General features: G+C 50.1%; 1 protein-coding gene across 2 annotated transcripts in view; it reads left to right on the plus strand.

Annotated features, from left to right (window-relative positions):
- Window positions 1-16607, plus strand: part of LOC144486739 (X-ray repair cross-complementing protein 5-like) — a 38877-nt gene extending 22270 nt beyond the window's left edge. Inside the window, exons 5-10 of one of the 2 annotated variants that reach the window (XM_078204769.1) lie at window positions 1559-1727; window positions 6099-6260; window positions 8034-8163; window positions 8539-8639; window positions 12375-12490; window positions 15273-16607. In XM_078204769.1, the coding sequence (XP_078060895.1) occupies window positions 1559-1727; window positions 6099-6260; window positions 8034-8163; window positions 8539-8639; window positions 12375-12490; window positions 15273-15374 (780 nt within the window). In that variant the 3' untranslated portion in view covers window positions 15375-16607. The remainder of the gene's footprint in view (window positions 1-1558; window positions 1728-6098; window positions 6261-8033; window positions 8164-8538; window positions 8640-12374; window positions 12491-15272) is intronic. The other variant, XM_078204770.1, reaches the window with a different exon arrangement.
- Window positions 16608-16837: the final 230 nt, after the last annotated feature.

The following is a 16837-nucleotide window of genomic DNA, read 5'->3' on the forward strand; positions in this document are numbered from 1 at the left end:
AGGGAGAATTTAGCACGGCCAATGCACCCTAACCAGCACGTCATTTGGACTGTGGGAGGAAACCGGAGCACCCGGAGGAAACCCACGCAGACACGAGGAGAACGTGCTGACTCCACACAGACAGTGACCCAAGCCGGGAATCGAACTCGCGCCCCTGGCGCTGTGAAGCAGCAGTGCTAACCACTGTGTCACCGTGCCGCCCCGTTTCTGGGATACGCATCACCCTTCTTCCAATGTCCTGAATATTTTGTACCATCGTAATCCAGACAGCCAGTGGGAAGAGGCTTCCATCCCTTTGCTCTTTTTATACCGAGATTAACTTTCCATTTTTCAGTCAGACCTTCACTGGATTGGCTCTTTGAAGAAGAGGCATACGGACCCGAAATGTTAACTCTGCTTCTCTCTCCGTGCACCTGCTGAGCTTTTCCAGCATTCTCTGTTTTTATTTCAGATTTCCAGCGTCCATAGTATTTTGCTTTCACTTCATTGAGTTTATCTGCTTGATGTGGTTACATGACCATCTACATTGATGGATTATTCCACAAAATATGTCCAGCCTAATGAACAGAGCGTGCTTGAGCCTCTGTGTTATTTAACAAAATAACACAGAGGCTGTGTTACTCATGACGGTGATCACTCATATCACACAGTGTGACCTAATCCAGAAGAGGATCGTTAGGGCGGCACGGCGGTTAGCACTGGTGCCTCACAGCGCCAGGGACCCGGGTTCGATTCCCGGCTTGGGTCACTGTCTGTGTGGAGTCTGCACGTTCTCCCCGTGTCTGCGTGGGTTTCCTCCGGGTGCTCCGGTTTCCTCCCACACTCCAAAGATGTGCGGGTTAGGTTGATTGGCCATGATAAATTGCTCCCTATTGTCAGGGGCACTATCAGGATAGATACATGGGGCTACAGGGATAGGGGCTGGGTGGGATTGTGGTCGGTACAAACTCAATGGGCTGAATGGTCTCCTTCTGCACTGCAGGGATTCTATGATTGCCCATCCCTAGTTGCCCTTGAGAAGATGGTGGTGAGCTTCCTTCTTGAAATGCTACAGTGCATGTGGTGTAGGTACACCCACTGTGCTGTTAGGGAGGGAGTTCAGGGATTTTGACCCAGCGACAGTGAAGGAACAGCCAATATATTTCCAAGTCAGGATAGTGAGTGGCTTGGAGGGGAACTTGTAGGTGATGGTCTTCCCAGGTATCTGCTGCCCTGGCCCTTCTAGATGGAAGTAGTTGTGGGTTTGGAAGGAGCTATTGAAGGAACCTTGGTCAGTTCCTGCAGTGCATCTTATCGATGGTACACACGGCTGCCAATGTGTCCGTGGTGGAGGAAGTGAATGCTTGTAGAAGGAGTGCCAGTCAAGCGGGCTGTTTTGTCCTGGATAGTGTCAAGCTTCATGAGTGTTGCTGGAGCTGCAAGTGGAGAGTACTCCATCACTCCTGACTTGTGCCTTGTAGATGGTGGACAGGCTTTGGGAGGGTCAGCGGGCGAGTACCTCGAAAGATGTTGCTCTTTCATATAATTTAAGCCTGTTCTTGTTCTTTTTGGTTCCCAGGTTTATGGACAGAGGCAGATTATTCTGGAGAAAGAGGAAACCGAGGAATTGAAGAGATTTGATGGCCCAGGCTTGGTTCTCATTGGTTTCAAGCCATTGTCACTCTTAAAGAAGCACCACCACATCAGATCCCCACAGTTCATTTACCCAGATGAGACGCTGATAACAGGTAACCCTCAGCCGCTGTTACTGCTGCCCTTTGGCCAAGTGGGCATGGCTCTACCCAGGGTATTTATAGAGCACAGGGTCCAAACTTCATCCCCCTTCTCCTCAGTTAGCTGATGGTTCACAAGACAGATTCATGCAGATAATGATGGGAAACCCTGCAGTGGCAGCGAGAAGTGTTAAAACGTTAGGAGCTAATGTTCCAGCATGAAGGAATCCTACTGGAGAGAGAGAGAGTGACATTTTATATATTTACAATGCAGCCGTAATACAGAGCAGATGCAAATATGTTATCAGATAGAATACCCCTCCTCTAGAATCCCCCTACCCTAGAATACCCTGTATAGAATACCACTATCCTAAAATACCCTGTTTAGAATACCCCTACTCTAGAATCCCTCTACCCGAGAATACCCTGTCTAGAATATCTCTATCCTAGAATACCCCATATAGAATCCCTCTACCCTAGAATACCCTGAATAGAATCCCTCTATCCTAGAATACCCCGTAGAGAATACCTCTATCCTAGAATACCTCGTATAGAATACCTCTACCCTAGAATACCCCATATAGAATCCCTCTATCCTAGAATACCCCGTGTAGAATCCCTCTATCCTATAATACCCCGTGTAGAATACCTCTACCCTAGAATATCCCGTATAGAATACTTCTGTCCTAAAATACCCTGAATAGAATACCTCTATCCTAGAATACCATTTATAGAATACCTCTATCCTAAAATACCCTGAATAGAATTCCTCTACCCCAGAATACCTCGTAGAGAATACCTCTACCCTAGAATACCCTGTATAGAATACCTCTACACTAGAATAACCCGTGTAGAATCCCTCTACCCTAGAATTCCCCATATAAAATACCTCTATCCTAAAATACCCCATATAGAATACCTCTACCCTAGAATACCCCATTTAGAATACCTCTACCCTAGAATACCCTGTATAGAATACTGCTACTATAGAATACCTCTATCCTAAAATACCCTGAATAGAATCCCCCTACCCTAGAATACCGCGTAGAGAATACCACTACCCTAGAATACCCTGTATAGAATGCCGCTCCCCTAGAATACCCTGTATAGAAGACCCCTGCCCTAGAATACCCTGAATAGAATACCTCTACCCTCGAATACCCTGTATAGAATATAATTACGCTAGAAAACCCTGTATAGAATACCACTAGCCTAGAATACCCTGAAGAGTATACCCCTATCCTTGGGAGCTGTATCACTGATTGTTTGATGCTACCTGAGCATTATTATATCTTAAGAGATGAGAAGATGAATTTGAGCTCATTGTACCTGGTCCACTTCCTCTCATTACAGCATGCGGTTACATACTGAATGGCGTTAATGTGTTCTCTCCACTGCTCTGGATCATAGATCGCGCCAAAGATTTCTCACACTTTGAATCGAGGAGTCAGGTGCTGAATCCTATTACCCTGGTTAGAAACATAGAAAATAGGAGCAGGAGGAGGCCATTCAGCCCTTCGAGTCTGCTCCATCATTCATTATGATCATGGCTGATCATCCAACTCGATATTCTGTTCCCATCTTCCCCCCCCCATATCTTTTGATCCTCTTCGCCCCAACCAAGTGCTATATCTAACTGCTTCTTGAAAACATTCAATATTTTGGCCTCAATTACTTTCTGTGGTAGCAAATTCCACATATTCACCACCCTCTGGGTGAAGACATTTTTCCTCATCTCTGTCCTAAATGGTTTAGCCTGTATTCTTAAATTGTGATCCCTGGTTCTGTACGCCGCCCCAACCCCCCGCCATTGGGGAACATCCTTCCTGCATCTACATTGTCTCGTCTTGTTAGAATTTCAAGTTTATTTATTTGTGTCACAATTACATTAACACTGCAATGAAGTTACTGTGAAAATCCCTGAGTTGCCACACTCTGGCGCCTGTTTGGGTACACCGAGGGAGAATTTAGCATGGCCAATGCACCTAACCAGCACGTCTTTCAGATTATGGGAGGAAACCGGAGCACCCGGAGGAAACCCACGTAGACACGGGTTTCTATGAGATTCCCCCCCCCCTCATTCTTCTGAACTCTGGTGAATATAATCCGAACCGACTCAATCTCACCTTGGGAGTCAGTCCCGCCATCCAAGGAATCAGCCTGGTAAACCTCCGCTCTACAGCAAGAACGTCCTTCCTCAGATAAGGAGACAAAAGCTGCACACAATATTCCAGGTGTGGTCCCACCAAGGCCCCATATATATGCAACCAGACACCCCTGCCCCGTACTCAAATCCTCTCGCTATGAAGGCCAACATTCCATTTGCCTTTTTCACCGCCTGCTGCACCTGAATGCTTAACTTCAGTGACTGGTGCATGAGGACACCCAGGTCTCATTTCACATTCCTTTCTCCTAATTTATGGCCTTTCAGAGAGTAATCTGCCTTCCGCTTTTGCTCCCAAAGTGGATAACCTCACATTTCTCCAAATTATACTGCATCTGCTGTTCATTTGCCCACTCACTCAACTTGTCCACATCACACTGAAGCATCTCTCCATCTTCCTCACAGCTCACCCAGCTTTGTGTCATCTGCAGATTTGGAGATATTACATTTAGTTCCCTCGTCTAAATCATTAATTTATATGTAGTGAATAGCTGGGGCCCCAGCACTGATCCCAGCGGTACCCCACTAATCACTGCCTGTCATTTGGAAAAATACCTTGTTTATTCCTACTCTTTGTTTCCTGCCTGCCAACCAGTTTTCTATCCATCTCAATACACTACCCAATCCCATGCACTTTAATTTTACACACTGATCTCTTATGTGCGACCTTATCTGAAAGTCCAAATAAACCACATCCACTGGCTGCCCCTCATCAACTCTACTAGTTACATCCTTGAAGAATTCCAGTAGATTTGTCAAGCATGATTCCCCTCGTGTAAATCCATCTGACTCTGTCCTGTCCAGCCGCTGTTTACCAAGTGCTCTGCTACTAAATCCTCCCCCACTATCGACGTCAGGCTGACTGGTCTATAATTCCCTGTTCTCTCTCTGCCTCCCTTTTTAAATAGTGGGGTTACATTAGCTACCTTCCAATCCATAGGAACTGTCCCAAAGGCTATAGAACCTTGGAAGATGAATACCAATGTACCCACTATTTCTCAGGCCATTTCCTTAAGTACTCCGGGGTGTAGATTATCGGGCCCTGCGGATTTATCAGCCTTCAATCTCAATTTCCCCAACACCATTTCTCTACTAATATTAATTTCCTTCAGTTCCTCCCTCTCCCTAGACCCTGTGTTCCCCAACTTTTCTGGTACGTTATTTGTGTCCTCCTTTGTGAAGACAGAACCAGAGTATGTATTTAGTTGGTCAGCCATTTCTTTGTTCCCCATTATAAATTCCCCTGTTTCTGACTGTAAAGGACCTAGTTTGTCGTTAACAATCTTTTTCACCTCACACACCTAATAGAAGTTGGATGGCAGGGTAGCACAGTGGTTAACACTGCTGCTTCATAGCTCCAGGGGCCTGGATTCGATTCCCGGCTTGGGTCACTGTCTGTGTGGAGTTTGCACATTCTCCTCGTGTCTGCGTGGGTTTCCTCCGGGTGCTCCGGTTTCCTCCCACAGTCCAAAGATGTGCGGGTTAGGTTGATTGGCCAGACTAAAAATTGCCCCTTAGTGTCCTGAGATGTGTAGGTTAGAGGGATTAGTGGGTATATATGTAGGGATATGGGGGTAGGGCCTGGGTGGGATTGTGGTCGGTGCAGACTCGATGGGCCTAATGGCCTCTTTCTGTACTGTAGGATTCTATGTTTCGAAACTTTTACGGTCAATGTTTATGTTCCCCGCAAGCTTACTCTCGTACTCTATTTTCCCCTTATTAATTAGTCCCTTTGCTGAATTATAAACTGTCCCAATCCTCAGGTCTACAGTTTTTCTGGATCATTTGTATGCCTCTCCCTTGGACCTTTAACTATCTCTAATTTCCCTTGTAAGCCTTGGTTTGCCCACCTTTCCAGTTTTATTTTTGTGCCAGACTGGATTAAATAATCGTTCTTTGAATGTTTGCCGTTGCCGATCCACCATCGTCCCCTTAAATAACATTTCCCAATCTATCAAAGCCAACTTGTGCCTCATATTCATCGTAGTTTCCTTTATTAAGATTCAGGACCCTAGTCTCAAAATCAACTCCCTCACTGTCCACCTTGATGAAGAATTCTATCGTGTTATAGGGGATGAAGTAACAATTTGACTTTATCGTCGCCGCTTGCTAAGCAGCTCAGAGAGGTCAGCCCCCCTGGTCCTTTCCAGCAGCCTTTGGGCCAGCCCTGGTGCCAGGTGCTTATTGTTCTGAGCTGTGTTTATGTTTCACATTCCCAACAGGAAGCACCACTTTATTCAGCGCACTGCTCACCAAGTGCCTGGAGAAGGACGTGTATGCTGTTTGCCGCTACACTCCCCGGAGGAACACCCCACCCCGATTTGTGGCGTTGGTCCCACAGGAGGAGGCGCTGGATGATCAGAAAGTGCAGACCATCCCTCCAGGTCAGTGACACTGTCTCTCTCGGATCGCTCACTGACTGGGTGAGTACACTTGATTTGTCTCTCCTTTCTGACTGAGTTATGGTCACACCAGTGCCACAGAATCTCCAGCACCTTTTCTGCCTGACCACATATGATAATTATTCACACACTATTTGTCTATGGAGGGCATCGTAGCTGTTGCCTATCCTACCCCCACTCACCTTCCCCACACACACACACACACACCACATACCACGTGTATACACACACCACATGTGCACACACACCACACATACACACACCACACACCACACGTACACACATAGCACACATTTACACACATCTCACGTACACACACACACAACATACCACATGTATACACACACCACATGTGCACACGCGCACCACACATACACACACCACACGTACACACATAGCACACATTTACACACATCTCACGTACACGCACGCACTGCACGTACGCACGCACCACACGTATGCGTGCACCACACGTACACGCACACACCACACATAGGCACGCACCGCACGTACACACACATATATACACACAGTGGAGCCTGGCTGATTGTGTGCAGCTCCAATGCAGAGAGGAACTGAAACCAGATATTTGATTTGATTTATTATTGTCACGTTTATTAGTATACAGTAAAAAGTATTGTTTCTTGCGCGCTATACAGACAAAACATACCGTTCATAGAGAAGGAAAGGAGAGAGTGCAGAATGTAGTGTTACAGTCATAGCTAGGGGTGTAGAGAAAGATCAACGTAAGAGAAAGATAGCACCACAGCCTGGGCTTGGACTCAGATGAACTAACTTCAGATTTCTATAGTTCAGAGTTACAGCGGATACATGTTACAGTGGGTGGATGAAAATTGAAGAATTCATAATAACTGCTGAGAGGAAATTGATCCAATCTATAAAGGGGAAAAGAGTGCAGGGCTGGGGGAAAGAGAAGGCTCTTGAGACGCATTGGATAAGCTCTTTCAAAGAGCCAGTATAGCCATGATGGGCTGAATGGCTTCTATGCAGTGTCATTCAATGAATCATTTACCATCGCTGTAGCCCTGCATTACATTGGCAGTGCAGTGATTTTAGACGTGGGTCTTCACTTGTGGTTTCCTCCCTGGGAACAGTAACCTGACGATAGGCAGAGTTTTTTAAGCGATGTTGATTGAGGGATGAATACTGGCCGAGACACCAAGGAAAACTCCCCTGCTGCTCTTCAAAACAGGGTCGTTAACATCCACCTCCGAGGGATGTGGGGACCGCAGTTTTCTGTCACGTCTGAAAAGCATTAAAGTACGCAAAGAATCCAAACACCCCACAGAGCTGCAATCACCACTCACGCACGCACGCAGGGACCTGGGTCAATTTCCAGCTTGGGTCACTGTCTGTGCGGAGTCTGCACGTTCTCCCCGTGTCTGCGTGGGTCTCCTCTGGGTACTCCGGTTTCCTCCCACAGTCTGTGCGGGTTAGGGTGGATTGGCCGTGCTAAATTCTCCCTCAGTGTACCCGAACAGGAGTGTGGCGACTGGGGGATTTTCACAGTAACTTCATTGCAGTGTTAATGTAAACCTACTTGTGACACTAATAAAATAAACTTTGAAACTTTAAAACTTTACTCGTCCTAGCTTTGACCTGATTTCTGCAAAAACGCGAATGTTCAGCCCAGGTCATCCCATCAAACGCAACTCCTGAGTCGGGCAGAGTGGGCATGTGAAATGCTCACCGATTCCTGGTACAAACAAAACCTTTCCGTCGTTTTCCCATCAGGATTCCACCTGATTTTTTTGCCTTACGCCGACGATGTCAGGAAGATCGGCTTTACGGAGAAGCGAGTGGCCAGCGAGGATCAGATCGAGAAGATGAAATTTGTGGTGCAGAAGCTCCGGTTTAAATACAGGTCAGTCGGAGGTTCCAGCGATACTTTCTGCGCCATTAGAGGATCACTGTCTGTGCGGAGAGTCTGCACGTTCTCCCCGTGTCTGCATGGGTTTCCTCCGGGTTCCTCCCACAGTCTGAAAGGTGTGCGGGATTGGCCGTGCTAAATTGCCCCTCAGTGACCCAGATGTGTAGATTAGAGGGACTAGCGGGGTAAATACATTGGGTTACGGGGATAGGACCTGGGGTGGGATTGTTGTCGGTGCAGACTCGATGGGCTGAATGGCCTCCTCCTGCACTGTAGGATTTCTATGATTTCCCCAGTGCAGATGAACAGGAAATTTCTGCAAATTCTCCTTAAAATAAAATGGTGACCATTTCTATCCCTCTGGATTAGGCCTGAGAGCTTTGAGAATCCGGTTCTTCAGCGGCATTTCCGTAATCTGGAGGCACTGGCCCTCGATTTGAAGGAACCGGAAGAAGTTGAAGATTTGACACGTGAGTATCCTGCTGTACAGCTCGTACCCACTGCCCAGCAGCAAAAGGAATTAATTTGATTTGATTTATTATTGTCACATGTATTAACATACAGTGAAAAGTATTGTTTCTTGCGCACTATACAGACAAAGCATACCATTCATAGAGAAGGAAAGGAGAGAGTGCAGAATGTAGTGTTACAGTCATAGCTAGGGTGCAGAGAAAGATCAACTTAATGCGAGGTCGGTCCATTCAAAAGTCTGACAGCAGCAGGGAAGAAGCTGTTCTTGAGTCGGTTGGTACGTGACCTCAGACTTTTTCCCGACAGAAGAAGGTGGAAGAGAGAATGTCCGAGGTGCGTGGGGTCCTTGATTATGATAAGGAATGATAGTGATTATGAAAAGATAGTGATTGTAAAGACTAAAAAAGCTCAGCTTTCACACGTAGTCTGTAACAGAGCAGTATATCGGGAATATTTCCCATTGGATTCAGGGCCCCGGGGCGGGTATGAATATTGGGTAATTGTTGAATCCAGTTGTAATGCTCCCTGGGGGGGCAGAGAGGGGTTGCTGGGGGCATGAAGAGGGGAGAAATATGGCAAAGTGGGGGGGGGGTTAGGGTGGGGGAGCTGGCGGATGCGGAGAGGAGAGTCAGTGTATCAGCAAATGCATACTGTGGCAATTACAGTAATTGCCTTATTGAAGACAGGCGATGGTTATTGACTCAACCTCTGAAAGAGTATAAATGGACACAGCAGGAACAGATACTGTGGGGGAATCAGAGGAGCTTGTATCTGTACTGAGCTGTATGTAGAATAAACTTGCTGAAGGAAAAAGACCAGCTGCTGTATTATTCCTCCACTGTTAATAAGAGGGAGCTCGGGGGGGTGGGGTGGGGGGGTGCAGAGCTCAGGGGAGGGGGGGGGGCAGAGCTGGGGGGAGGAGCAAATAGGGGGGAGAGAGGGGGAGCTGGCAGGGAAAGGGAGAGCTGGCGGGGAGGGGGAGCTGGGGGTGTTGAGCTCCAGCTGACGAAGGGGCAGCGCTCCGAAAGCTAGTGGCATTTGCTACCAAATCAACTTGTTGGACTTTAACCTGGTGTTGTTAAACTTCTTACCGTGTTGGAGAAGGGCAGCTGAGGGGAGTGGGGGCGAGAGAGAGGGGGTGCTGGGGAAGAGAGAGGGAGTGCTGGGGAAAAGAGAGGGGGTGCTGGGGAAGAGAGAGGGGGTGCGCTGGGGAAGAGAGAGGGGGTGCGCTGGGGAAGAGAGAGGGGGTGCGCTGGGGAAGAGAGAGGGGGTGCGCTGGGGAAGAGAGAGGGGGTGCGCTGGGGAAGAGAGAGGGGGTGCGCTGGGGAAGAGAGAGGGGGTGCGCTGGGGAAGAGAGAGGGGGTGCGCTGGGGAAGAGAGAGGGGGTGCGCTGGGGAAGAGAGAGGGGGTGCGCTGGGGAAGAGAGAGGGGGTGCGCTGGGGAAGAGAGAGGGGTGCGCTGGGGAAGAGAGAGGGGGTGCGCTGGGGAAGAGAGAGGGGGTGCGCTGGGGAAGAGAGAGGGGGTGCGCTGGGGAAGAGAGAGGGGGTGCGCTGGGGAAGAGAGAGGGGGTGCGCTGGGGAAGAGAGAGGGGGTGCGCTGGGGAAGAGAGAGGGGGTGCGCTGGGGAAGAGAGAGGGGGTGCGCTGGGGAAGAGAGAGGGGGTGCGCTGGGGAAGAGAGAGGGGGTGCGCTGGGGAAGAGAGGGGGTGCGCTGGGGAAGAGAGGGGGTGCGCTGGGGAAGAGAGAGGGGGTGCGCTGGGGAAGAGAGAGGGGGTGCGCTGGGGAAGAGAGAGGGGGTGCGCTGGGGAAGAGAGAGGGGGTGCGCTGGGGAAGAGAGAGGGGGTGCGCTGGGGAAGAGAGAGGGGGTGCGCTGGGGAAGAGAGAGGGGGTGCGCTGGGGAAGAGAGAGGGGGGGCGCTGGGGAAGAGAGAGGGGGGGCGCTGGGGAAGAGAGAGAGGGGGGGCGCTGGGGAAGAGAGAGGGGGGGCGCTGGGGAAGAGAGAGGGGGCCGCTGGGGAAGAGAGAGGGGGCCGCTGGGGAAGAGAGAGGGGGGCGCTGGGGAAGAGAGAGGGGGGCGCTGGGGAAGGGAGAGGGGGGGCGCTGGGGGAGGGAGAGGGGGCGCTGGGGAAGAGAGAGGGGGCGCTGGGGGAGGGAGAGGGGGCGCTGGGGAAGAGAGAGGGGGCGCTGGGGAAGAGAGAGGGGGCGCTGGGGAAGAGAGAGGGGCCGCTGGGGGAGGGAGTGGGGGCGCTGGGAGAGGGGCTGCTGGGGGAGGGAGAGGGGGTGCTGGGGGAGGGAGAGCGGGTGCTGTGGGAGGGAGAGGGGGTGCGCTGGGGAAGAGAGAAGGGGTGCTGGGGAAGAGAGAGGGGGTGCTGGGGGAGGGAGAGAGGGGGTGCTGGGGGAGGGGGAGAGGGGGGGCTGGGGGAGGGAGAGAGGGGGTGCTGGGGGAGGGAGAGAGGGGGAGCTGTGAGGGGGGAGAGAGGGGGTGCTGGGGGAGGGAGAGAGGGGGGAGAGGGGGAGCTGGGGGAGGAGGAGTGGGGAAGCTGCGGGGAGGGGGGGGAGAGAGGGGGAGCTAGGGTTGGAGAGGGGGAGCTGGGAGGGGGGAGCTTGGGGGGAGGGAGAATTGGGGTGGAGAGGGGGGAGTTGAGGGTGGAGAGGGGGAGTGGTGGTGGGGAGAGGGTGGAAGTATACTGTGAAAGGTCTGACACTGGGAAGTTGCGAAGAACAAAAGGACCTTGGCGTGTTTGTCCACAGATCTCTGAAGGTGGAAAGGCAGGTTAATAGGGTGGTGAAAAAGGCATATGGCACACTCGCCTTTATGAGTCGGGGTATAGATCACAAAGCAGAGAGATCATGATGGAGTTGTATAGAACTTTGGTGAGGCCACAGTTGGGGCACTGTGTGCAGTTCTGGTCACCACATTATAGGAAGGATGTGATTGCACTGGAGGGGGTGCAGAGGAGATTCACCAGGATGCTGCCTGGGATGGAGCATTTAAGTTATGAAGAGAGTTTGGATTGGCTTGGGGTTGTTTTCTCTGGAGCGGAGAAGACTGAGGGGTGACCTGATCGAGGTGTTCAAGATTATGAGGGACATGGACAGGGTGGATGGGGAGCAGCTGTTCCCCTTAGTTGAAGGGTCAGTTACGAGGGGACAAAAGTTAAAAGTGAGGGGTGGGAGGTTTTGGGGGGATTTGAGGGAAAAGTCTTTTACCCAGAGGGTGGTGAGGGTCTGGAATGCGCTGCCTGGGAGGGTGGTGGAGACGGGATGCCTCACATCCTTTAAAAAGTACCTGGATGAGCACTTGGCACGTCATAACATTCAGGGCTATGGGCCAAGTGCTGGTAAGTGGGATTAGGTGGGCAGGTCAGGGCATTTCATGCATCAGTGCAGATTTGGTGGGCCGAAGGGCCTCTTCTGCATTGTAGGATTCTGTGCTTCTGAGCAGGGGGGCAGAGAGGGGGAGCTGTGGGGCAGTGGGGGAGCTGGGGGGCAGAGAGGGGGAGCTGGGGGAGAGAGAGGGAACCGGGGGGAGAGGAGGAGCCGATGGGGTGCTGTGGGGGAGGAGGAAAGGTAGAGAGGTGGAGAAGGGGGGCTGGAGAGGTAGAGCCACGGGAGGGGAACTGGGAGGAGAGGGGGGGATGCTGGGGGGGAGGGGGGGGGGAGAGGAAGCTGGAGAGGTGCAAATAAATGACTTTGATAGAGGAGCGTAATAGGGGAAATCATCTTTTCCCCACACAGTGCCAAAGAATGATGTTATGGACAGGAGAATCGGACAGCTGGCAGAGGAGTTCGTGGAGCTGGTTTATCCCCCAGCTATAACCCAGGTGCAAAGAGCCAACAGAAGAGGAAGCTCAGTGAGTACTGCGGCAAGGGGAGCAAATTAAACGTTGTGTCAGTAAATGCTCGGCATGGGATACAAGTGAGCCACACGGACACGGAAATCTCTGCTCAATTCTCTCAGAACTGAACCAGCTGGTCGCCAAAAGAAACAAAGAATTGCATTTTTTTAGCGCCTTTCCTCAGGACATTGTAAAACACTACAGTCAGTGAAGTGTAGTGGCCGCTGTAATTTATTACAACCCTGTTAGGAACATTTATAAAGAATTAACTGACCATAATTACCTGACAGAACGACGTCACTAGATTTCAACTTTTTCAAATAAAAACATACTTTATTGTATTTTAGACTTAAACAAAGCACTATTAACTCAACACCGCAGTTTATCATTCCTCATGCCTGTGAACTCAGTTCAACTTTGTGCTCCCTGCCCAAGAATTCCCCTATACGTGGGAAGAATATTGAAGGTGCATTCACTTCTGTAGAAACCAGCCCGTGAGGTATGCCACAGCCCTCCAGAATTCACTTTATCGTTCCTCCTTGTTAGTTATTTCCTGAGGAAAGATTTTATGGGGATCCTGCCCATTGCTTTTTGGCAAAGCAACCTTCCAACCTTTATTTAACATCACACGACTGTGGAGGTTCAGCTCCTTGTTCTGGTGGCTGGCAGGTACCCAACTTGCTCCTCAGAGCTTCCAAGCAATTCTGTTGACTGCTTCCGGCCTCAGGGTTCTGGGGTGGACCACTGTAGATAACCCAGGGAACAAATAGCTGTTTTATTTTACAGGACAGATGCAAGAATATCAAATTTCAAAGAGCAGCAATTAAAGATTGTCAGTCGGGCTCGCAATGTTGCCCATTTACGCCTGCTAGAAATTACGTGTATTCATATGGAGGGACCTGTCCTCTACAGGCAAAAGGAACATGTCCAGGCACTGCCTTTTTTAATTAAATGGAAGAATGGGGAGGGGGGTGGGTCAATAGTTCCCTGGCGCACCCACCATGGCAATACCTCAACCAATCAAAATCGATATGCTGACCAATCAGCACCCTTTTTTTCGTGGAGTATAAATTTTTACTCCCTTTGAAATTTGGCATTCTTGTGTCTGTCCTGATGAGTGCAAGATGAAAAGCTTCGACAGCACGCCTCTGTTTTTGCAGCGGTATTCAAATCCAGAGGGAAAATGTGGGTTCAAATGCCCACCATGACTGTCTGAGAATTCTAAGCTAGTGTTTTTTTTTAAAAGCTTGATCAATATAAAGTAGCTCCCGGTAAAAGTGACCCCAAAGCCTGTCAGATTGTCAGAAAAATCCAACGATCGAGCTCACGTCTATTATGGAAGGGGGTGGCACGGCGGCATAGTGGTTAGTACTGCTGCCTCACAGCGCCAGGGACCCGGGTTCGATTCCCGACTTGGGTCACTCTCTGTGCAGAGTCTGCACGTTCTCCCCGTGTCTGCGTGGGTTTCCTCCGGGTACTCCGGTTTCCTCCTACAGTCCCGAAAGACGTGCTGGTTAGGGTGCTTTGGCCGTGCTAAATTCTCCCTCAGTGTAACCCAAACAGGCGCCAGAGTGTGGCGACTAGGGGATTTTCACAGTAACTTCATTGCAGTGTTAATGTCAGCCTACTTGTGACTAATAAATAAACTTTAAAGTTGCTGTCTTTACCGCCTGTCCTCCTGGTGATTCCAGTCCCAATGAGGCTGACAGTTGAACATTCTCTGAATTAACTTGGCAAGTCCCACACAAAACTGCCCTATTCATGGCAACTAAAGAAGGGCAATAAATGCCAGCGATGCCCGCTCCTCCAGAATGATTATTGTTTTACTGTCCCTTATAGAACATAGAACAGTACAGCACAGAACAGGCCCTTTGGCCCATGATGTTGTGCCGAGCTTTATCTGAAACCAAGATCAAGCTCTCCCACTCCCTATCATCCTGGTGTGCTCCATGTGCCTATCCAATAACCGCTTAAATGTTCCTAAAGTGTCCGACTCTACTATCACTGCAGGCAGTCCATTCCACACCCCAACCACTCTCTGAGTAAAGAACCTACCTCGGACATCCTTCCTATATCTCCCACCATGAACCCTATAGTTATGCCCCCTTGTAATAGCTCCATCCACCCGAGGAAATAGTCTTTGAACGTTCGCTCTATCTATCCCCTTCATCATTTTATAAACCTCTATTAAGTCTCCCCTCAGCCTCCTCCGCTCCAGAGAGAACAACCCTAGCTCCCTCAACCTTTCCTCATAAGACCTATCCTCCAAACCAGGCAGCATCCTGGTAAATCTCCTCTGCACTCTTTCCAGCGCTTCCACATCCTTCTTATAGTGAGGTGACCAGAACTGCACACAATATTCCAAATGTAATTCCAAATTATAAACAATCAACAGGTGTAAAGTAAATTTAAAAGTAAAGTTTATTTATTAGTGTCGCAAGTAAGACTTACATTGACACCGCAATGAAGTTACTGTGAAATTCCCCTAGTTGCCACACTCCGGCGCCTGTTCGGGTACACTGAGGGAGAACTTAGCACGGCCAATGCACCCTAACGAGCACATCTTTCGGACTGTGGGTGGAAACCGGAGCACCCGGAGGAAACCCACGCAGACACGGGGAGAACATGCAGACTCCGCACAGACAGTGACCCGAGCCATAATTAACTGAAGTGGAATTGCACGGTGCTGTTTCTTATTAGCCGAATATTCAAGAGTGGGGCTATTGTTTGTCTTCGGTACTTCGGAGATTTGTCACGGTGACTGTCTGAAGAATGAACTGCTGTTCTCTGTGATCAGGCGACGCAGCCGGGGGAGCCGAGAAGAAGCCAAACGTGGAGGTGTCGCTGGGGAAGGAGGAGGTCAGGCAGTACCTGCGGAGCGGGACGCTGGGCAAGCTGACCGTGCCGGTGCTCAAGGAGGTCTGTAAACAGTACGGGCTGAGGGGCAGCAAGAAGCAGGAGCTGATCGACGCCATCACCGGTCACTTCGCTGAGAACTGACCGCGGTGGAATTCAGGCCATGGCCTGGGGGGGAGCGGGGGGAGGGCGGGGGCTGCGGGTCGTGTACGAGCAGCGGAGACTGTCGGGTTTAGCTGGGGAAAAGACCCAACTGGCCTTCCCAACTGAATCAAAACATCACAGGAACCTTCAAACAGTGACCCCCCCCCCGGCCCCCAGCGAGCAGCCAGTATCCGAATCAGCTCTGATCCAAATATAACAGAACCAGGACTTGCTCTGACTCCATGATTCCGACCATCTGCGTAATGAGGAGAGCCCAGACTCTCCTTCCGAGGCCTCCAGGATATACAGGCCACCTCGCTGACAAGGAACTCAGAAATCTGCCCCCGGGATATTTTTGTACCTGTTGAATTTGTCACAAGTTTATTTTATACTTTGTGTTTTACAGGCCACCTGTAACCTACTCACCTCCAACAAAACCCAGTCCTGGGAAAGTCACTGCCACGTCTGAATATTATTTTCCTCCCTGTTATTTTTACCGGGGGGTTGGTGAGGAAGCCCCGGACTTGCTTATGGCAGAAAGGTACCTGTTAACAACCAGCTGGCACCGCCCAAGGGTAGTATACTGACCCTTGGCTGCGCTCTTTACACTTGTAGTTCTAGTGAGTGGAGAGAGAAATAGGCAGCACGGAGCTGCAAAGGTTAACCTAAACATGCAAGATCCATGTGCGGGCTAGGTGGATTGGCCATACTAAATAGCGCCTTAGTGTCAGGGGGATTAGCAGGGTAAATATGTGGGGTAACGGGGATAGGGCTTGGGTGGGATTGTAGTCAGTGCAGACTCGATGGGCCGAATGGCCTCTTTCTGCCCTGAAGAGATTCTATGATTTTTTTTTAACAACGGTACAAAGTAATAACGAGGTTTTGGGACCTCGCTTTGATGGGAACAGTTACCGTATCAGATCAGTAATCTCTCGCTGGAAACAGAGGCAGGCCATTCAGCCCCTCGAGCCTGTTCTGGGTGAAGGCAGTTAGGGTTTCTCTGAGGTGAAAAGTTCAAATCAAATACAAACCATCTCTTCTCGCATTTCCCTCGCACGCGAACCAACCTCCAATCCTGATTTTGGCTGTCTGTATTTTAATATAAGTGACAAGATTAAAGAGTTTACTGGGGATGATTTTTTTTGGGTACTTCCTGCCTGTTTTGTTGCCGCTCCTGTGTGTTTTTCTTCTCGAAACTCTGTTGACGGAATTTTCCCGTTCCGCCCGGCACGGGAATCGGAGCGGGCGAGGGGCGGAACGCGAAAAGGTCCGTTGACCTCGGGTGGGATTTTACGGTTTCAGGATGAGTGAGTCTGTAAAATCCCACCCTTTCTTATTTACTTCCTCTCTCGGACCTCAGAG

This window comes from Mustelus asterias, unplaced genomic scaffold (assembly GCF_964213995.1).
Source record: "Mustelus asterias unplaced genomic scaffold, sMusAst1.hap1.1 HAP1_SCAFFOLD_440, whole genome shotgun sequence".
Classification (NCBI taxonomy): domain Eukaryota; kingdom Metazoa; phylum Chordata; class Chondrichthyes; order Carcharhiniformes; family Triakidae; genus Mustelus; species Mustelus asterias.